This window comes from Pyrus communis, chromosome 4 (genome assembly GCF_963583255.1).
Source record: "Pyrus communis chromosome 4, drPyrComm1.1, whole genome shotgun sequence".
NCBI lineage: Eukaryota > Viridiplantae > Streptophyta > Magnoliopsida > Rosales > Rosaceae > Pyrus > Pyrus communis.
Window position 1 is genome coordinate 11,418,115 of NC_084806.1, and position 22,596 is coordinate 11,440,710.

General features: G+C 36.7%; 3 protein-coding genes across 4 annotated transcripts; 1 reads left to right on the forward strand and 2 right to left on the reverse strand.

Annotated features, from left to right (window-relative positions):
• Positions 1-5,079: 5,079 nt before the first annotated feature.
• Positions 5,080-7,807, reverse strand: LOC137731507 (endo-1,3;1,4-beta-D-glucanase-like). 2 transcript variants are annotated; one of them, XM_068470627.1, is made up of 7 exons: positions 7,625-7,807; positions 7,304-7,325; positions 6,766-6,892; positions 6,351-6,441; positions 6,034-6,123; positions 5,831-5,931; positions 5,080-5,443 (listed from the first exon to the last, which is right to left on the reverse strand). In XM_068470627.1, the coding sequence occupies exons 1-7, from the start codon at positions 7,770-7,772 to the stop codon at positions 5,303-5,305; spliced, it is 720 nt and encodes a 239-aa protein (XP_068326728.1). In that variant the 5' UTR covers positions 7,773-7,807; the 3' UTR covers positions 5,080-5,302. The 2 variants fall into 2 exon arrangements, with proteins under 2 accessions (XP_068326728.1, XP_068326727.1); XM_068470626.1 differs by having other exon boundaries at positions 5,831-6,123.
• A 2,275-nt stretch (positions 7,808-10,082) lies between these two features.
• On the reverse strand, positions 10,083-13,000 carry LOC137731914 (endo-1,3;1,4-beta-D-glucanase-like). The gene is made up of 7 exons (XM_068471174.1): positions 12,775-13,000; positions 12,453-12,474; positions 11,762-11,888; positions 11,351-11,441; positions 11,023-11,112; positions 10,822-10,922; positions 10,083-10,431 (listed from the first exon to the last, which is right to left on the reverse strand). Exons 1-7 carry the CDS (start codon positions 12,920-12,922, stop codon positions 10,273-10,275), a joined length of 738 nt encoding a protein of 245 aa, XP_068327275.1. The 5' UTR covers positions 12,923-13,000; the 3' UTR covers positions 10,083-10,272.
• A 192-nt stretch (positions 13,001-13,192) lies between these two features.
• Positions 13,193-17,614, forward strand: LOC137732154 (ribonucleoside-diphosphate reductase small chain A-like). Its single transcript, XM_068471454.1, has 9 exons — positions 13,193-13,508; positions 14,842-15,002; positions 15,186-15,234; positions 15,341-15,467; positions 16,152-16,217; positions 16,354-16,470; positions 16,699-16,861; positions 17,001-17,071; positions 17,174-17,614. The coding sequence occupies exons 1-9, from the start codon at positions 13,337-13,339 to the stop codon at positions 17,286-17,288; spliced, it is 1,041 nt and encodes a 346-aa protein (XP_068327555.1). The 5' UTR covers positions 13,193-13,336; the 3' UTR covers positions 17,289-17,614.
• Positions 17,615-22,596: the final 4,982 nt, after the last annotated feature.

Sequence of the window (22,596 nt, forward strand, 5' to 3'; positions counted from 1 at the left end):
TTTCTAATCAGTTTGCGGTCATTGTTTTGGCATTCAACAAACAAAAAATATAAAGTCCTTGTCTTCAAGGCATGGAAAAGAACCTAATATGGATTTAATCCCTCCATTAAACAATCTTTTCTAAGAGACACAGTTTACTTGCAGATCAACAAATGACCTATAAACATCTAAACTAATTAAACAACCTATTGGACTTGACCAGTAATGGCATGCTTGACAATAACTAACTTTGCAAGAAAGCCTAAGAGCCTATTCAAGGTTTTGTCAAGACACCTTCAATTAACTTAGTGTTTGCAACCCGTGGGAAGAGTTGTGTGGGGATCTTGCACCCTAACAAGAGTGTTTCCATGAAGGATATTTCCTATCCAACACGGTCCTCTCCAGATCCTTTTGGTGAGGATCCTGAGGATTTGTGAATCGTGTCTATTTATTGTACATCATGCGGTTAGTTTTTGTCAAAATTGTTTATGTTATTTTTAAATTAAAAATATTTAAAATGATTTTTGACCGCATGATATACGATGAACGGACACGATTTACGGATTCTCAGGATCCTTACAAAGAGGATACGGCAATGATCTAGACTCATTTCCTACCTCATATTTTGCAGTTAAAGTGTCCTCAAATTGTTGCACGACTTCAGGTGGGGACATATTTGTTAGCATGCATCTTTTATTGAAAATCAAGTGACAGCTCAACAAGTTAATTAGTGTAAAAATGATTAGTTAGGTAATTATCGATAATAGTGATTAGTAATTTGAGTATATAAATAAATATGTTTTCAAGTTTTTAATTTTCAAACTGCACTCTCTACCGCACACATTTCTTGTGGTTCCACCAACATTCGTTTACATTTGTTCATCCCTCTTTTCTCTTTTGTATTTCCCTTCGGTTCCAAACCAAAATGTGAAAACTGTTATCATGTATCGGAAACAAAATTATCAAGTTTATAAAACTTTCTTTTTTGGTTTTTGGGTTGGGGGGGGGGGGGGGGGGGGGGGGAGTGGGTGGCAACAACCCATAGGGCATCTCCAACTAGTACTATACTTACATGACACCCAAATGGTGATGGGGGTCCCTAGGGGTTACATGGAGGAGACCGGTCCAGAACCTTCAGTTCAAACTATTGCATGAGTCAATGTGTAGGAAAAGGGAATGTAAATATTACAGTCATTTTTTAGGAAGGTAATATTAGTGTCCTTTATTGTTTCCTTATGTAATAAGGATTGTATGTACTTATATTCAGAATTATGGCATACATGGAAATTAAGCAATAAAATTCTATTTGGCATCGAAACCTTGTTGATGTAACCTTAACTGGAAAACAATTTATGTATCGTGCCACTACTGCAAGGGCTATGATTGCTGCCCTGTCGTGGGTCTTGTGTCCCTGCCGTGTTTCTTTTTTTTTGCTATTCGCAGGAAATTGTCACGCTGATGTGTGTGTCGTGAATCAAGATGGTCAATGTCGAAGAAAACTCACGGCTGAAGTTGGAGGGGGTCTACGTACAACCACTGACAATTCAGTTGTGAGCCCTGTTGTGATACATATTGATGCTTCAAACATACCGAATACCGTAAAGCTCAATGGATCAAATTACCCTATTTGTTCCAAAATATTGGAGATGCATATTGTTGGGCGTGGTAATAAAGGGTTCGTGATAGGGAATATTAAGGAGCCCAAGCAAGAAAATGCCAAGTATGAAGCTTGGGAAATTGGGAATGCAATTGTGAAATGGTGGTTGATTAATTCCATGGATCCTACCAACATGGGTTTTTTCATCCATCTTTGTACTGCTAAAGAAGTGTGGGAAGAAGTTGCTAGGACATATTATGATGGTTCTGATATCTCTTAGATTTATGAGTTGAAGGTAAAATCGTTTCGACTCCATCAGGAAAGGCGTCTTATTGATGTGTACTATGCCGATCTCAAGGCAGTATGGCAAAAACTGGATCAAAGAATACCGATTAAGATGGAGTTTGCTCTTGATTTGAAGACACGTCGAGAAGAGATCCGATTGGACCGAGTGTATGCCTTCTTGGCGGGACTTGATGATGTATTTGATAAGGTACGTAGTGATATTTTGAGAACTCAACCCCTACCATCTGTCGAGGAGGTGTTTTTTGTGATTAGGTGTGAAGCCTAACATCATGCTACCATGATAGGAGGAAGTGGTGTCAGCAGCCAAGGAGGAGCCTTGACATCGACGGTAGCCATGATGCCTCGACCATTCCCTGCTGGCCGCCCATATGCATCACTTTAATCAACAACTTCTCTTCCTTTTACTCGAGAAAATAAAGATGATTTAAAGTGTACTTTCTGCGGTCAAACCCGTCATACTGAAGATAACTGTATTAAAAAACATGGAGTCCCTGAGTGGTTTCTGGAATTAAAGAAAAAGTTACGTGCCAAAGAGCGTGCTACTAATGGAGCAAGTGATCGTCATTGTCTCTATATAGTTGTTGGGAGAAAGAATCGTCATATTTTGGAAACTGTTCGTGCCTTGCTTATTGGTATGTCCATCCCTAAACATTTTTGGCCTGAAGTTGTTACCTATGCCGTGTATGTGATTAACTGTATGCCATCTTAGGTTGTGGACTTCCGTACACCTCTCCAAGTCTTAACTGAACATGTTCCCATAGTATCTACCAATACTTTAACTCCTCATGTGTTTGGATGTGTCGCATCTGTTCATATCCACAAGATTCATTGTAGTGAATTGGATTCGTGTGCCATTCGATGTGGTTTTTTTCAGCTTACCTCTCAACAAAAAAGGTACAAGTGTTATCATCCTGAAACTCGCCATATGTATGTGACCATGGATGTTACTTTTTCTGAATCCGAGTATTTTTATTCTTCTACCCCGTCATATTCAGATCACCAGGGGGAGAACACTAGTGGTGATCAGAATGATCTTGGATGGTTAGAGATACCAGAAAGTGTGATATGTAGTTCAGGGGGAGCATGTGTTGACAATAATGAAAATCAAGGGAATTGGCAAGAAGCTGCTGAGATAATGAACTAACCACCTTAACTGTCGTCTGTCAAGATAGGTGCAGCAGTTCGACAAGACTCTGCTAAGACAAGTAGAGAAGATCAGCGAAAGTCTGCCGAGACAGGTATAACAAATCGGTAAAGTCCTGCCGATCTAAGTTTAACCGCCCAGCAACTAGTTGTTGCCGAACCAAGTGCAGTAGGGGAAAAAGTGTTATTTGTCGAACCTACATTACCCTCTCTCTCTCTCTAGCTCACTACCCAATGTGTCTTCTCTGAATGTCCCTGAGGTAAGTACAACAGATGATCATGTAACTAATCCAAATAATGTTGTAAGTACATATAAGTTGCCGCTAAGGTAAAATCGTGGTGTTCCGCATGACAGGTTTTTTCTAAAGGAAAAATAAAGTATCCAATAGCAAATTATGTGTCATGCAAGAACCTTGCACTGAAACGTCAAGCATAGGTGAATAATGTGGAAGCAATTCAAGTACCAACCCGAGTTGAGGAGGCATTGAAGGATCCAAAATGGGTTGATGCAATGGATGAAGAAATGATGGCACTACATAAGAATGATACATGGGAAGTAATGGAACTATCAAAGGGGAAAAGGCCGGTCGGATGTAGATGGGTCTTTACAATTAAATACAAGGCCGACAGATCAATAGACAGGTATAAAGCAAGGTTAGTGGCAAAAGGTTATACTCAAACATATGGTGTTGATTACCAGGAAACATTTTCTTCAGTAGCAAAGATGAATACAATATGGGTTCTTATTTCAATAGCTACAAATTTGAATTGGCCACTGAAACAATTTGATGTTAAAAATGTTTTTCTTCATGGGCATTTGGAAGAAGAAGTGTATATGGATTTTCCTCCAGGTATAATGCCGAAGGGAAAACCTGAGTATGTAGGTTGCAAAAGTCGCTTTATGGACTTAAGCAATCACCTCATGCATGGTTTGGTAGATTTACTCAAGTTATGAGAAGGAATGGATATTATCAAAGTCACCCCGACCATACGTTGTTTGTAAAACAGAGAAGCAGTAAAGTGACAGCCTTAATTATTTATGTGGATGACATGATAATAATAGGTGATGATTCAGAAGAGATGATGAAGCTGGAAGCAAGTCTTGCCGCCAAGTTCAAGATAAAGAATTTGGGAGACAAAATATTTTCTTGGAGTAGAAGTGGCTAGTTCATCTTGAGGTATTTTCTTGTCTCAACGTAAATATGTTATGGATTTATTAAAAGAGATAGGCATGCTGGGATGTAAACCAGTGGACACTCCTATTGTAGAGAAGCATTATTTAGGGATTGATCCAGATCAAGAACCGGTTGACAATGGTAGATATTAGAGACTGGTAGGGAGACTAATTTATTTGTCTTGCACTCGTCCGGATATTGCCTATGCAGTAAGTATGATGAGTCAGTTTATGCACTCGCCGAGTGTGGAGTATATGGCGGCAGTTATGAGGATTCTAGCATATTTAAAGTCTGCTCCTGGAAAAGGAATTCTGTATAAGCCTCATGGACACATGAGGATTGAGGGATTTACTGATGCTAATTGGGCAAGTGATGTGACTGATAGGCGTTCTACGTCTGGATATTTTACATTCGTTGGAGGTAATTTGGTTACTTGGCGGAACAAGAAACAGAAGGTGGTGTCTCGATCTTTTGTCGAGGCCAAATACAGGGGCATGGTGCATGGTGTGTGTGAGATTCTTTGGCTACGGAAGTTGCTTTGGAGTCTCAGATTTAAACAAGAAGAGGCAATGAAATTGTATTGTGACAAGTCGGCAAGAGAGAGAGTAGAGAATCTAGTACAACATGATAGGACTAAGTATGTTGAGGTTGATCGACATTTCATTAAAGAAAAGCTTGAGAAGATTGTTTCAATACCGTTTGTGAACTCGGAAGAACAACTTGCATATGTTCTTACTCATGCTATGTGTAGTAGAGCTTTTGATGACTCACCTATCAAGTTAAGCATGTGTGATATCTATGCACCAACTTGAGAAGGGAGTATTGCGTGAGTCAATGTAAGGAAAAGGGAATGTAAATATTGTGTAAATATTAGTCATGTTTTAGGAAGGTAATATTAGTGTCCCTTATTGTTTCCTTATGTAATAAGAATTGTACGTACTTATATTCAGAATTATGGAATACATGAAAATTAAGCCGTAAAATTCTATTACAAAACTTTAAAAACAAATACGAACATAAAACTCCAGAGGCATTATTTATCCATTACTAATAGACAGCAGCTGATAAGGAAAACCACTTCAACAAATCTTGATGAGGCCACTCACTTGACATGGTTCAAGAACCACTTCAACAAATCTTGATGAGCCTCCTCGGCAGATTTACAAGCTGCTTCGTCTTCAACACTGTACCTCACCGTCCACCCATGCGACACTTTCGGGAATATTTTCACATGGCTCTTAACCTATGATTCCACAAAACCAACAATCGTTTCAACAAATTTCAAAAGTTTACCACTACAAGCTACCACAGTGGTGAATCCTAATGTGAAGGGGGGGTGTTTTTGGTGTTGTCCTATCATTTCTTCAAAGTTCGTACAAAACGGTATATGACCCTGATTGGAAATTAAAACAGAATATCTTAGCATATAAGCTCTCTGGCCCCCTTCCCCTACAAGTCGTTTTTGTAAGGGCAAGTTACCTATAACTATAAGCCATGCACAATTATATTTCATAATATGATAGAAAAAGTTCGCCATGCATCCCGAGTTGAGGAATGTCCACGATTAGAATAAACAAACTAACAAAGCCACAAAAGTATTGAAGACTGTTCGGATGAAGGAGATTCCTACCTCAGGTTTTGTAGTTAAAACCTCTTCAAACTGTCTCACGACTTCAGGCGGAGACATCCGATCAATCTCAGCTCCAAGTATAGAAATAGGAACCTTAACCTCTGAAAGTAAGTCCAGGAATAGATCATAAAGTGAGTGTGAGACTAATTTTTTGTTCCAATAATGATGTAGATATTTCCTGAATATTAGTACAGGTATCTTACCCTTGATATCATCCACAGTGACTAATGACGGATGACACAGAACAGCAGCTTGAATTAAAGCGTGCTTTGAAAGTTCAACCACAACCTTGGCTGAAAACAGCACAAATAGTTCAATGTCAACCGAAACAATATTTTCCATATTGGTTGAACTACTGAAACAAGAGTGATAAGTAAAAACATTGCCTAAACATTATCCAAATGTCTAAACGAGAAACATTTTTGTTATACTCAAAAAGCAACAAATTAAATATATATATATATAAGGAAAAATGAAATAGAGCAACTAAGATGTTAACAAGAAATGAACGTGAACTCACCTCCCCAACAGAAGCCTGCAGCACCAATTGCAGAAACACCTTTACTTTTTAAAGCTTCAAGAACTGGCTTTGCATCCTCAAATCCCTTGTCCTATCAATCCCAAAACAAGCTTCAGAAGCTAACAATACTTGAACATATCCAAATTGCAGAAAAACTTTTATAACACCCCACTGCCAGGGACTCGTAATTTAACCATTGTCACAAAAGGTGAATCAGCCTAGTAGTGAACAACCATAAAAAGTTTTAACATAACAACAGTCTTCATGCGACTCCCAAGCTGAACCCACTCACATAAGCATATAAAATATTTTTTAAAACTCAAGAATTGCATAAGGAGACTTGTAAAAGTACTTTGATCGTTAAAGAAACAAAACAGATATGCATAAAAGTAGACACAATAACAAAAGAACCAACCGGTCCATGATCCTTTATCCAAACAGAAATAGGTCTGTTGGCATCTTCAGGTGCATAAGGGTCTTTGTTAAGGAAGTCGGGAACCACAACGAAGAACCCAGCAGCTGCAACTTTGTCAGCAAGCTTCCTTCACAATGGAAGGCAGGTGGCATTAGTTAAAGGGTACAGGATATTATGGAAACACCGAACAACATGAAAATATCTGAAGTCGGTAACTGGCACGTGAAATTTTATCCTTCTATAAATTATAGAGTGAATAATCTAAAAATACAGGTATAGATCTTCAAACCATCATGAAAGGTTATTGTAAAAGTCAGGGGATCCGACAATTGTTATACGATATCTGATACTGATAGACAATCCGAAACTATTGGTTGTGACTATCTTTCAAAAATAAGTCAGATATAGATATAGAATCATAGATTACAGACCTACTGTAACTTCTTTTTTTTCTTCCTTAACGATTGTACTATTTCCAGTAAACTGGTCATCAAATTTAAGCAGCAAGTGTAAATATCCAAGCGAAAAGTCATCATACCTCAAGTTTGGAGCTTCAAATCCTGAATGACAAAGCAAACATTCAACATTACAAAGCAGTTATACAAAACACACACTTTCATCACAGAAATGAACATCACATAAGCTAGATTATCAAGACTTTGTCAGAATTGGAGGGGAAAAAAATCCAAAAATTCAAAGGGGAAAGGAAAATGTCATAAATTTGGACACCAATCAACAAATATAGCCTAAAAATCAATACCCATTAAACCAAAAACCCATATAAAAATAGACAACAAGGGAATAAACCCATGTCGTAGAACGAAGAAAAGAGAGGTTTTATAAGTGGTGGGAAAGTTACCATAAACGTCAGAGATGAGAAGAACAGCAAAGTTGGAATCAGGGGAGCCAGTGACATAGGAGTCGAGACCGCCGAGGCTTTCGACATGGCCGGTGCCGCTGGAGGGGTTGAGGGTCGGAGGGTTTGAGCAGCACTCAGAGCTTGCCATGATTTCTTTCCTTATCACTCCTCGTCGGTGTTTGCCTGAGCTAGGACAACGGAGACTATATTTAAATATAAAAAATTATTAAATAGTACAGTACTATCACGTCATCAATGACGCTTTCATTTATAATTTGATAAGGTGAACTGTTTTTTTTTTTTTTTTTTTTTTGGTTGAACTTACAACTTGTTTTAAAAAATTACAAATTAGATAAAAAGAAAATATCACCCGTCCATCCCCGTCTCACATTTCCATTCCAAACAATTAAATTTCGTGAATATTTCTGCAAAAAAATATCAATTCTTTTTTGTTTTGATTGATTCTCATTGAATTTCAAGTATATATGTGTAAGGTCTTAAAAAACGCTAGGCGCTAGACGCTAGTCGGGCGATGAACTATTTTTTTTTTTTTTTTTTTTTTTTTTGTTGAACTTACAACTTGTTTTAAAAAATTACAAATTAAATAAAAAGAAAATATCACCCGTCCATCCCCGTCTCCCATTTCCATTCCAAACAATTAAATTTCGTGAATATTTCTGCAAAAAAATATCAATTCTTTTTTGTTTTGATTGATTCTCATTGAATTTCAAGTACATGTGTGCAAGGTCTTAAAAAACACTAGGCGCTAGACGCTAGTTGGGCGATGGACTAACGCTTAGCGCCTAGATGGATTTACATAAATTTACACTATATATTATAAAATATGAGTATATGTGTATAATTTTAGAACTTTAGAACTTTTTTTTTCTAATTTTATACAAAGAATATTGGGCCTAGTTTGTTTTTTCTTTGAACAAAATAGTGGGCCACAAAATGGACCCAACTTGAAAGAATAGCCCCTTTTTTTTCAATTAAGCTGACAGCTTTTCTACAGCCTTTCTCGATTTCTCCAATGTTAGTCCCAATCAACCATCACTTGTTTAGCGGCTCTAGGCTTGCATTTATTATCAACAGATCTCCTCTTCTTTCTCTCTCTGCAGAGTGCAGAGAGATCCCCTTCTCTCTCTCTTTAGTTATGCCTTTCTCTCCCATTTTCAGTTTTTCTTTCGACTCTCTCTCTCTCTCTCTCTCTCTCTCTCTCTCTCTCCTCTTCTCTTCAATAGAACAGATGGATCTCTTCAACAGATCCCCTTCTCTCTCTGTAGTAAAACCCAAAGAACGGATATCTTCAAACAGATCCTCTTCTCTCTCTGCAGTAAAACCCAACGGACGGTTTATGTGTATTGTTCATCCCTATATATTCTCAATCTACTTGGATTCATCGATTGATGTTGGGTGCAAGAGCGCAGGTTTGAAGATTTGGGTTATGGGTGGTGGATCATGCGGATGCGAGAGAAGATTTGCAGAGCATCGACCGCCATCTAGCTCTGCCTAGGCCACCTTGAGCGCCTAGAGACGCCTAGGCGGCCACCTAAATCATTCCCGCTTTACCTAAACGATTTAGCCCAAATCGGATCGGGACTCCACCGCCGAGTGCCTACGCACCGCCTAGGCCGATTTTTAGAACACTACATGGGACTTTTTTATATTTTGTTTTTATTGAATTTTTTACTTTTTCAATGACGGGATGAATGACATGATGAATGACGTAAGCCTAATTCGATTTAGAAAACAATTTTTTTTTTTAATTTTCTTTAATTATTTATTTATTTTTTATAATGCACTAATCAACTTCATCAAACTTATTAGCATAAATTATACCACTCGCCAAATGTCCAGCCTAAAATCACGTTCTCAAACCTCTACCCTTCCAAGCAACGAATTTTACATACAAATATTGGTACTATAAAAAGTGCTGGCATTATTCTGATTTATAGTAATAGAATGTTGTTGATACGATAATGTTTAAATAATTCTTGTCTTTCAGAAACAATAAAATGCTTCACAATGATGACAATACCAGTCACTCGACATGGTTCAAGAGCCACTCCAACAAGTCTTGATGGTCCTCTTCGGCAGTCTTACAAGCTGCTTTGTCTTCAACATCTTACTTCGTGTTCCACTTTCGGAAAATTCTTCACATGGCTTTCAATCTGCGATTTCATAAAACGAACGGTCATTCCAATTATGTAACGCGAAACATTGAAGAAAGAAGGTAAAATATGTAAGCACATATTGATGATTGGATTATTATTTAAGTGTTGATTCACGTGTTTATTTCTTATTAGCGACACATCATTTAGTTTCTCTTTTTCTCCTTTGTACTTCCCCTATGTTCCCAACCAAAGTTTGAAAACTGGTTATCAGGTGCCGGAAACAAAATCATGAAGTTTATAAAGCTCTCTTTTGTGGTGGGGGGCATAACCCATTGGGCATCTCCAACTAGTACTTAACTTACATGACACCAAAAATGGCGTTGGAGGTTCTTCCGGGTTACATGGAGGAGGCCAGTCGAGGACCGTCAGTTCAAACTACACAACTTTACAATCAAACACTAGTTCATAGAACTCCAGAGGCATTATTTAACCACTACCAATAGAAAGCAGCTGATAGGATAAGGAAATCCACTACAGTGATGATGTCACTCCCTTGACATGGTTCATGAGCCACTCCAACAAGTCTTGATGAGCCTCCTCGGCAGATTTACAAGCTGCTTCGTCTTCAACATTGTATCTCACCGTCCACCCGTGTGGCACTTTCGGGAATATCTTCACACGGCTCTTAACCTGTGATTCCGCAAAACCAACCATCTTTTCAACAAATTTCAAAAGTTTGCCACTACAAGCTACCACTGTGGTGAACCCTAATGTGAAGGGGGTGTGTGCTCCTGGTGTTGTCCTATCATTTCTTCACAGAGAACAAAATTAAAATGTTTTTGAAGTTCATACAAAATGGTGTATGACTGTGATTGAAGTTCATAACATATAAGCTCTCTGGCACCCTTCCCTTACAAAGTTACAAGTCATTTTTGTAAGGGCAAGTTACCTATAACTACAAGCCATGCACAATTATATTTCATTATGGCATCTCAAGTTGAGGAATGTCCGTGACTAGAATAAACAAACTAACAAAAGCACAAGTACCGAAGACTGTTCGGATGAAAGATATATTCCTACCTCAGATTTTGCAGTTAAAACCTCTTCAAACTGTTTCACAACTTCAGGTGGAGATATCCGATCAAACTCAGCTCCAAGTATAGAAATAGGAACCTTAACCTCTGAAAGTAGTTCCAGGAATGGTCGAGTGTGAGACTAACTTTTTGTTCCAATAATGGTGTCTAAGTAGATATTTCCTGAATATTAATACAGATATCTTACCCTTTATATCATCCACAGTGACAAATGTAGGATGACACAGAACAGCAGCTTGAATTAAAGCGCGCTTTGCAAGTTCAACCACAACCTTGGCTGAAAACAGTGCAAATAGTTCAATGTCGACCGAAAGAATATTTTCCATATTGGTTGAGCTATTGAAACAAGAGTGATAAGTAAAACACTGCCTAAACATTAGCCAAAAGTCCAAACGAGAAACATTTTTGTTACACTGAAAAAGCAACAAATAACCCACAAAGTAAATGGATTATGGAGATAAGGAAAAATAAAATAGAGCAACCAAGATGTTAACAGGAAAGGAAAGTGAACTCACCTCCCCAACAGAAGCCTGCAGCACCGATTGAAGAAACGCCTTTTCTTTTTAAAGCTTCAAGAACTAGCTTTGCATCCTCGAATCCCTTGTCCTATCAATCCAAAAACAAGATTCAGAAGCTGACAATACTTGAACATACCCAAATTGCAGAGAAAGTTTTATAACACCCCAATGCTAGGGACTCGTAACTTAACCATTGTCACAAAAGGTGGAATCAGCCTAGTAGTGAACAACCATAAAAAGTTTTGACATAAATAATCATGGGATTGCCAAGCTGAACCCGCACAGATAAGCATCTAATATATTTTAGTAAACTCAAGAATTGCATAGGGAGGCTTGTAAAAGTACTTCGATCATTAAAGAAACAAAACAGATATGCATAAAAGTAGACATAAGAACAAAAGAACCAACCGGTCTATGATCTTTTATCCAAACAGGAAGAGGTCTATTGGCATCTTCAGGTGCATAAGGGTCTTTGTTAAAGAAGTCGGGAACCACAACGAAGAACCCAGCAGCTGCTACTTTATCAGCAAGCTTCCTTCAAAATGGAAGGCAGGTGGCATTAGTTAAAGGGTATACAATATTGTGGAAACACAGAAACTACAAAGTGATGCCACAGTTTTGTTCTTCGATGAAAATAGCTGATGTCGGTAACCAGCATGTGAAATTTTATCGTTCTACAGATTATAGAGTGAACAACCTAAAAATACAGTTATAGATCTTCAAATTATCATAAAACGTCATTGTATAGGCAGGGGATTGGACAATATCTCATACTGATATACAATCCGAAACTATTGGTTGTAACTATCTTTCAAAATTAAGTTAGATATAGATATAGAATCATAGATTATAGACCTACTGTAACTTTTTTTTTTTTCCTTCCTTAATAATTGTAAAATTTCAAGTAAATTATTCATCAAATTTAACCAGCAACTGTAACTAATGTCCCCGCGTCAATATCCAAAAGCGAAAAGGGACAGCATAAAACGTTCGGATTCAAGTAAAAGCGATTCGTAGAATTCATCTAGCACATTATCCACTGCATATAAAATTAGCAGTCGAAAGACAAATAAAGAGAGTAGTCAACTAGTCATCATACCTCAAGTTTGGAGCTTCAAATCCTGCATGACAAAGCAAACATTTAACATTACAAAGCAGTTATACAAAACACAAACTTTCATCACAGAAATGAACATCACATAACCTAGAATATCAAGACTCAATCAGAAAAGGAGGAAAGAAAATCCAAAAATTCAAATAGGAATGGAAAATATCATAAATTTAGGAAACCCATCAACAACAAACACACCTAAAAATGAATACCCATTAAACCAAAAACCCATAAAAATAACACAATAAGGAAAGAAACCCATGTCGTTGAACGAAAAAAGGAGAGGTTTTTGAAGTGGTGGGAAAGTTACCAAAAACATCAGAGACGAGAAGAAGGGCAAGTTTGGAGTGAGGGGAGCCAGTGACATAGGAGTCGAGACCGCCGAGGTTTTCGACATGGCCGGTGCCGCTGGAGGGGTTCAGGGTCGGAGGGTTTGAGCAGCACTCGGAGCTTGACATTCTTTCTTCCGGTGTAGCAAAATAACGTAAAAAACCGGGCAACCAGAGAAGCAGTTCCAAACCCGCCAAAATTGGGTTCTTTTTTTCTTTTACAGAGCCCAGTTCTCACAAGGCAAAAAGCGACTGGCCCAACCCGCCAAAAATATAACCGTCCTCACTACGTCGCCGTTTTTACAGAAATTCCGTGCCGGTCGCAAATGGAATCCCAAACATAAACCACCATGCACGAAAACAAACAAAAAGAAATATAATTTAAAAAAATAAAAATAAAATAAAAATCTATCTGCGACCGGCCTTGTCTGATACGCTATCCCATCAAAATTCAACATCGTCAGTGATTTTTTCTAGCGTCGAGGTTTTTGTAGGGTTTCTCCTTACCCCCCACAAAACCCAACATCTGGAAACTGCAAAAACATGGGTTCTTTGGGAAATGGGAGAGAGAGAGCAAATGGAGAGAAAGGAGCAGAGCAGGAGGAGGAGGAGGAGCCGATATTAATGGAGCAGACGCAGAGGTTCTGTATGTTTCCTGTTCGGTACAAGCAAGTCTGGGAGATGTACAAGAAGGCCGTGGCCAGTTTCTGGACTGGTAAGTGGTAACTTCTTCGTTTTTACCTCTTTAAAGTTTAATCCTTTTTTGAAAACCAGGGAAAATATTCTAAATATTTGTTGTGAATTTTGGTGTTTTCTTGCTTATCTGTGTGTTTTCTGAAGTGGGTTTCTGTTAATTTTTCAAAGTTCAGTTTTTGGACTGGTAACTTGTTCATATTTCCCTCTTTTAATCCTCCTTGTAAGAAACAACAAGGTTCCCATATTTTCTTTTGAATTTTGGTTTTTTCTTGCTTTTCTATATGTGTTTTGAAGTGGGTATTTCTTCATTTTCTTCAAGTTCATTACTTTTTGTTTTTGTATCTGTGCAATGTTAGTGTTTTTCCCTTTGTCTTTGTTGGAATTTAAAAGAAATATGAGGTGGGGTTTTTTAATTCTTTTATTTTGGTTCCAAAATTCAGCTGTGTAATTACTTGGAAGATATTGTTACTGTTGGTTCATGAAAGTAGTATCTTCTTTTCCTTAAATGGATCCGCAAGAATATTAGTTAAAAATTATAGTCATGGCGTCTGCATTGTCTCTCTTAAGGGGAACAAATTTGGGATTTTCTTGTGCTTTGGGAAATAAATTATTTACCTTTATTCTCTCTCTTAAGTTTATTGTACATTACTTGTTTTTGAATTGTTACATGAAGAAGCAATTATCAAACTGTATGAAAATCCAACAAAATCGGAACATTTTCGAACGCAAACCCTTTGGGGGCTGCGAATTCCAACTGCAATCTGATGTCTGAAGGCATATTGATATGTCAAATACAGTATAAGTGGGTAGCATTGCCTCTGATTTACTTGGTTTGTGTTTGTGGTAAATAGCACTAGCATATAGCGTCTTACTCTGGAGAATTCTGAGTCTACAATCTCGAGCATATAAGTTCTTCACCTTCTACCGGACAGCTCTAGTCTTTGGCGGGTGTAGAATGTGGGCAGAAGGCATTTATTTCAGCAACTTTATTCCTTATGTTTAATAAGAACCTTGTTCTAACATTCAACGCATGGCATGGAAACTGTGTTTGTATTTATCCACAACATGTAGTTTTTTAACAACAACCTTCCTTGCACAATTAGTCTGATATATATCCAGCTCAGACTTGCAAGCTAAGCTTTTACAACAATTACCACCACAACTAATCTTTCTAATCTATCGACAAGTGTCAAACATTTACCAAGGGTCCCTTGAGCTAGTAGAATTATACTCATACGCACTAATTTATTTAACCTTTTCTGGTATCCTATCAATGTTATGCTGTTGAGTAGATGTTCCCGTTATTTTTTTGCCATGGTATATGTTCTAATGACATGTTAATTGGCTTACAGCTGAGGAGGTTGATCTCTCCCATGATATACAGCAGTGGGACACTTTGTCTGACTCTGAAAGACACTTTATAAGCCATGTCCTTGCATTTTTTGCTGCATCTGATGGGATTGTTTTGGAGAATTTGGCTGCAAGATTTCTAACTGATGTTCAGATTCCAGAGGTGATTTCTTTTCTCTGGTCTGTTCTTTAGATAAGATGCGAAGAGTGTTTGAAGTTCCCAAGACCTAAGTTTCAACTATTTATCTCCTTAGTTTCACCCCTAAGATTCAGATATTTAATTTTTTTTTTTTTTTTTTTTCCTCCTGGTTGACTTACTAACATCAAGGTTTCTCATTCTTCACAGGCTCGGGCATTCTATGGATTTCAACTTGCAATGGAGAATATCCATTCGGGTAGAGCTTAAAACATAGTTTCTCTGGTTTCCTTAGTTGTAATGTATATGGCCACCTGTCTAAGGAATTTTCTCCTTGTTCCTTTTTAAATACTGTCTACCATCAGAGATGTACAGCTTGCTTTTGGAGACATACATCAAGGATTCTACAGAGAAGCATAGATTGTTCAATGCAATTGAAAGCATTCCTTGTGTGTCTAAGAAGGCTAAGTGGGCTTTGGATTGGATACACAGGTACTCATGCTTTCCTATGAGTGAATATAATATCGCTAATAAGGGAGATAGTACTTTTGACAATTTTGTATGGTTGGACGTGTTTTTGAATGATATATGCGATCACAAGCGGTAGTATATGAGCATTAATTTGTACAACTCAGGTACTTGAATTTTTAATATAGAAGTCCTCTGGTCCTTTCAAAGATTAAATGTTTAGATTTTGTTTGAGAAGAGAACAGATTGTTTAGAAGTGTAGGAGGGCCGCTTATGTCAAACTTCGGTATTGGACATCTGCAGTAATTTTGAACTTCCTTCTGTGTGAAATTATACGTAATGACTGTCAGTTCAACCTTCAAGTGTGTATGGTATTGGAAAGGGGAGTGGGTTTTTAACATTCACTTGGTCTTTCCAAAGAGGAGGTTTATGCGCATAGGGAAAACGGGAGTGGCTCTTTAACCATGTATCATTCAGTTTCTAACAAAACGAAGAGCTCCTTCGGTAGTCTATGCTGTATCATATGTTGATATCACAAGATTCAAACTTAGTACCATCTGCTTCACTCTGCAAATTTAGAAGGCGCCTTTCTATACCCTGTCTGCTTGTTATCATCAAGCTTCATGTGTAGCTTGTACATAATCTTTGTTTGATTAGAAGCATGGAAAATGCTCCATAAACCAATTTCTTATTCTGCATGATGTGCAGTTCCAATTCATTTGCGGAGAGACTTGTTGCTTTTGCGTGTGTTGAAGGAATCTTTTTCTCCGGAAGGTAATTTGGGCTTGCATTATATATGCTTGAGTTTATATGTTTAATTGATACTTTTCGTTATGAGGCTTGTAGGATCTTTTCTTTTGTTTTCATCACCCTTTTCTCTCATGTTTTTTACTTTATTGTTCATTCTTAGCTTCTGTGCCATATTCTGGCTTAAAAAGAGGGGACTAATGCCTGGATTGACATTCTCAAACGAGCTTATATCTAGAGATGAGGGTCTTCACTGTGATTTTGCTTGCCTTTTGTACAGGTAATATCTATTTTCTTTCTGGTTCCCAAAATTGAGCTTCCTGTGTTGCTAGGCACAAGATAATAGTTATACGGTGTTGTTTTCACCTTCTTAGAACTCAGTGGTTTATTACTTTTAGTCCTCGCAGAATCCAGGAATTGGAGAAACTTGGGTAAAAAAGAGAGATTTAAAATTCTTTTCCAATTCTAGATATGCAAATGACGGAAACTATATTTGTTTTGTTATTAGTTTGTTGCAGAAGCAACTAAATTGGGAAAAAGTTCATGGAATTATAAATGAAGCTGTCGAGATTGAGACTGAATTTGTTTGTGAGGCCCTCCCATGCGCATTGATTGGCATGAACTCAGATCTTATGAGCCAGTACATAAAATATGTTGCTGATCGACTCTTGGTAATTATCTCTCTGATGATGTCTTCCTCGTTTTTCATTTCTTTAATTCCTAGATGATAGGGGGAGTTGCGTTTAACTTATATAACTATTCTCCGCGTTAGTATCAATATTCATATAGTAGAATGTTTCTCCTTTCCAGGTTGCGTTAGGTTGTCAGAGGAAGTACAATGTCAAAAATCCTTTTGACTGGATGGAGTTTATTTCTTTGCAGTGAGTATTTCTGAGAATGTGGTTTTGCTTTGCCTGCTTTAGTCTGTTCTTGGAACTGGTTGACGGATAAATGATCTTGATCTCGTTTGCTTGATTCTGCAGAGGAAAGACGAACTTTTTCGAGAGAAGGGTCGGTGACTATCAAAAAGCATCTGTCATGTCAGGCCTCCAAGATGGTGGCAAAAACTTCATCTTCAAGTTGGACGCCGACTTCTAGTTCACCAAATTTGTTGCAACCTGCAACTTCCACCAGCATTGTACTGACTCTTATCTGAAACTAACTAAAATTTTGTTACTATTCTTTGTGGTAGCAATTTGTATATTGTATTTCGAGGTAGTCGTAGTCACCGACACGTGATAGTATGTATTGACGAGTAGATGTACGTGGGTTTCAGTGGACTCATATACATCAACGACCAAAAACCCGGCCTCGTGGGATCAATCCTAGTATTTTTCATATATTCATTCTGTTAACTTAGGTGGTTGTCATTATCAATAAAGAATTTTTTGTTTCTATAATTTAAGTCTTATTATTTATCATAATTTGGAATGTGCATAATATCATCATTGTGTTTGAAAAATGGTACATGCTTCAGCTGCTTTTCATCAGTGCTTCTGATTATTAGCCTTCTGACTATGGCATGGGTGCACCCTTTTCCCAATTTTGCTTGAAATCATACATGTACTTTTTTTTTCTCTGCATACACCAACATTTTTTCCAATTTGGTTTAAGATTTTGCTCGGGATAGCGTCACACACGCGAGTGATTTTCAGATATTGATTTAGTCTGTTATCTTTAAAGGTTTTTGATATTGATAGATGATGTCACAATTTATTGCCCAATTAATTTAAAGCAAGCGATTTGCTAATATCCAAAAGCATATTTCCTCATTAAGGGTTTTCCTTCACCAACTCCAATGGGGAGTTGTCAATTGCTAAAATTTGGCACACAAAAGACAAATTATGAATTGACAAATTGTCTTTCTTTTCCAACCTTTTAGTGCTGAATTTAGCAATTTAGCTATATTAACAAGTGTTTTAGCATTATTTTATATTTTATTAACTTTTTTTCAAATTCTTTTTCTTTAGGTTATCTTTATTTATACTAGTATTTGTCTCTTTATGTGTATGAACACATTTTTTTAGAAAATGAGAAGGGGAGAGAGAGAGAACGTGCCGGGGGGGGGGGGGGTGTGGGAGGGTTTTGTTTTTGGTTTTAATTTTATTTTTTAATTTTAATTTTAAATATTAGAGATATTTTAACATTACTTGTAGGTAAGGCTTTAATAAAAAACAGTAAATTTGGACCTATGAAATTACATTATTGCTCATCATTTTTTTTTGTGTGATAAAAGACTAAATTGTCTTTTCACCCTCTTTTGGTTGACAAATAAAGTTTCATTAATTTGTAGAGATTTACAAAAATATAAGTAAAACAATCCAAATTTCCGACAAAGTTTGACAGACGTATGAGCTAAATACTTTTAATTATTATTTTAGCCTCTTGATATAAATTTGGATCATTTGATCAGATTCATCACTATTAAATTTGATCACATTTGATATCATCCGTTAAATGTTTCTAAGAATTAAGACAAAAATAAAAATGAAAACTGATGTTGAGATTGTTGTGATTAAAATTATTAATTAAGAATGTAGTTGTGTAAATATAAAGTAAAATCCCAATAGAAGATCAAACCCTCATATGCTTCACAAGAAAACCCATCAAAACTAGTATAAATAGTAGAAATCCTCACTCGCGATGGGATAACCCAACGAAGTGATACCACCTTTTGGATAAAAAAGAGCCATTGGCTCTCCTTTTTAAGTAGGATTTTCTCTTCTTTTATTCCGATCTCCTTCTTTCTCTCATCTCACACTTTATTTTTTGTATGTCTCTATAAAAAATTAATATAAGATTTTAACGTATCTTAATCGTAATCGTTCAAATCTGAGAGAAGAAAAAAGAAAAGAGATTAAAAAAAGAGAAAATTATTATCGTATCGTGTCAATTCTAGGCGTCCTTGTCAATTGGTTTTTTGGCATCAAATGGGTTGGGTTGGACAAATACTTTGTTGCTAAATCTTAAATTTGGGACTTCGCATCTCCCATTGGAGATGGTGTAAGGATGTTGATATTTTGGAAACATGCTAATTTCATCTTAATGCTATTATGTGCAAGCTCGTTCACCACTAGTGTTCGTCACTGCCTTTTCATGGTAGAGGGAGGATAAGGCACATCATCATCTACCAACCAACAAAGCTACTAATGCTCCCAATTTGTCCTTTTGGACTCATCTCCACGTCACAACTTGCACTTGATGGACAATAACTTACCTTGTTTCGCGTGATGTATGAAAAATAAATATGTATTATTTACTTGAGAACTGATTTTTTGGCTATCCACGAGAGTGTATATATCAATTTTTTTCTTTTATTTCTCATATCACACGATACTTTTCTAATTCACATATCACGTGACCAAAACAAGTCTCACAAACATATTGAGACAAAAATATATATTATCGGTTGTATGCTTGAAAGACATGGAAAAACTTAGTAAGAGATTATGATCACGTCATTCATATAACAACTCTCGTAAAAGTAAAGCTTTGTATTTTCGTACTACATCTCCCAAATTGTATGAGTCGATTTTAGAGCTGCCCTGGCGACTCAATCTTCCCAATATCTCTCTCGTGGCGCAAGATATGTGTCAAAGCTTTTATTGGACAAGTACTTACTTCTTGACGACGTAACGAACATTAATTAGTTACAAGATAGAATTTGTCGAAGGAGCATAGTGTCTTTATTCTCTTAGTTTGGTGTGCGCTTGAGGTGACCACAAGCACTAAGATTAGGTACCAAAACTCCACCACCTTTACCTCCCTTTCTTATTATTTTAGTATTATCCAAATTTCCTAGTAATTATTACTATTAGGTGCCCCATCAATTTAGAGAGAAGGTGATGCTTTTCTCAATTTTAAATTTGCATCTCAATAGTTTAGTTTGATTTATGTTTTGCTTGCCTTGGCCGCCTTGATTTTTGGTGCCAAGCAACCATCTTGTGAGCACAACTGGATCATTTTGTATGGTCTATTAAAAAGATGACAACAATGCTTACTAATTAAAAAGATGACAACAATTTTAATCTTATGCACTAATTTCTTCGACACTAATCTCCTGAATTTTATAGTTTCGAAGTAAGTGTGGTCACCTATCATCGGTCTTATCTTAACGGTGGAAGAAGACGAACGTTTGTGTTTTATTTCTTTACCCATATTGCTGGATTAAAATCAAACAGTAAGTTAGTACAATTTTTTTAAACGGTAAAGTTCAGGAGAACGAGACTGATTGGTTCTTCAATCCCTTGCAAATTACATCATCTTCCAAATAAAATGTGGGTTTGTCAACCATATCCTCTCCCACTCTACCAACTTCAAATCATATCATAACAACTTTGAACTTGATGTGGTTTCTTAGAGATGACTGGACCAATTCACCTAACTCACTTTCTTCTATGTCATATCTAATCTATCCCAATGTTTTGCAATTAATTGGCTCACAAACTCCGAAATTGAGTTTAAAGCCTTTTTAGTGTGGCAAATACCAACAAATTGATAGGAAAATATCATGTTTTGTCCTGTACTATTATCTTAAGGCAGTCCCTAATAAGATTATGTGTGCGTTATAAATTTCTTTCGACTCCCACGAGCAACTTTCCTACCAACAAATTGATAGGAAAAATGTTGTTTCCCACGACAAGTTTTGGGAATGTCATATCACAACATCATCATATCACAATGTCTATTATCTTAAACCATACCCTAATGTCATATCACAACACCGTTATCACTAAAATCAAATACAAGTTATTTCTTAATGTATAATAACCAATCTATTATTCAACCATTGATCTCTCATTCATTATGTGAATTCTTCATGGTATTCATAATTGAAAAAGATCTTTTAGCTAGAGTGGTTGCAACTAGTAAAATAAATGTAAATGTCACAAACAAGTACACCGAGAATTATTGTCTATAAAGGTCATATATAAATTCAAAGAGAAGAAAAATATGAAGTTGTTGAGATTATGTGGAACCAATGACCTCATGCTACCTCCGCTACTTACATGCTTTCTGCAATATTTTGTTAATTTGTTTCTCATTGGTGATTACACCATGTTTTCCACAACATAATCCAATCTCTCTCATGAAGAATTATTATAATTAGGATTGGTAAGGGAGGTTGAACCACATTAGTTGAGACTTTTCAAGATTAATGCCCAAAACATAGTAGTTAATATATAAGATGCCCAAATGAAGGCATGCACTAATACTATTGCTTACCTACCAAGACATGCATAGTATATATTATATAATATCCACACACAACATGATATAGGATTGTAACTTGTGACAACATACCAAATAGTTCTTCCCAAAATGGTCCTCAATTGAAGAAGTGGGGGAAAAGGAGGACCACCTTTCCCATACCTAAAGCCTCATAAGTCCTAACATGCCAGTTTCATTGTGGTGTATTTTTTTCTCACCACTCTAAAGTTGTCTTAATACTCACTACCTTATTTATTATTGTTAATTCAATTTAAATTTTGATAATTGTATCTATCTACTACACAGATCTCAAAATTTAAATTCTTTTAATGGTAGTAAAAATAGTAATGAGCATCACAATCACTTACCGATCGTGGGCAAAAATATTTTCATTCTATTGTCACTTTTTTGCTTGGAGGTGGACCCACGCTACTCACTCAAACTCTTAAGTGGACTTAATCACCACCTACCACCGTCCACTATGGTCTTTCAATTATTATATTTCTAGGACTGAAGAATAATGTAGAAATTAAGAAAAGAAATTATTAGGAAAATGATTTGAAGATCCTCATCTCCTGGTGGCAAGGCCATTGGACCCTATGGATCGGTTACCATTTGTGGGCCAGGGTTGGCCTCAAACATGAGAAAGGTTAGCATAAGATTACATCTTTACCCTTCCTTACTTCCGACTTAAAAGTTGAGCTGTTCTGGTTCTTGTATAGAGTTGGATGCAATAGCTTGTACCTAAGACATTGGTGGGGACATGATTTTGGTTATAACATTTGTAAGTACACGATAATATTAAAGAGAATGACTACATATAAATCCTCTTCGAATCTCACACTATGAAGTTTACAGATCTAACAATTCGGACTATATTTCATGACTTTTATTCGTTCCATTTCATTGGTCCATCTCACACATAATCTCTCTTCAATGCTCATATATCTTTCTTTTTTAAACGGTCCAGATTGCTAAACCTATGAGCTTCAAAGTGTGATATTTGGAGAGAATCTCAATCTGTTTGCATATAATCACCCGTTTAGACCAACGCCCAGTCTTATACATTGGTCATATATTGAATGATTGTGTTGATGTATAGGGTTACACTTGTATAGACATTCGTGACTTGGCATACAAGAAACATACGTGAGGTTTTACAATAAACCTAAGCCTACTAGCCCAGTGTGACGGG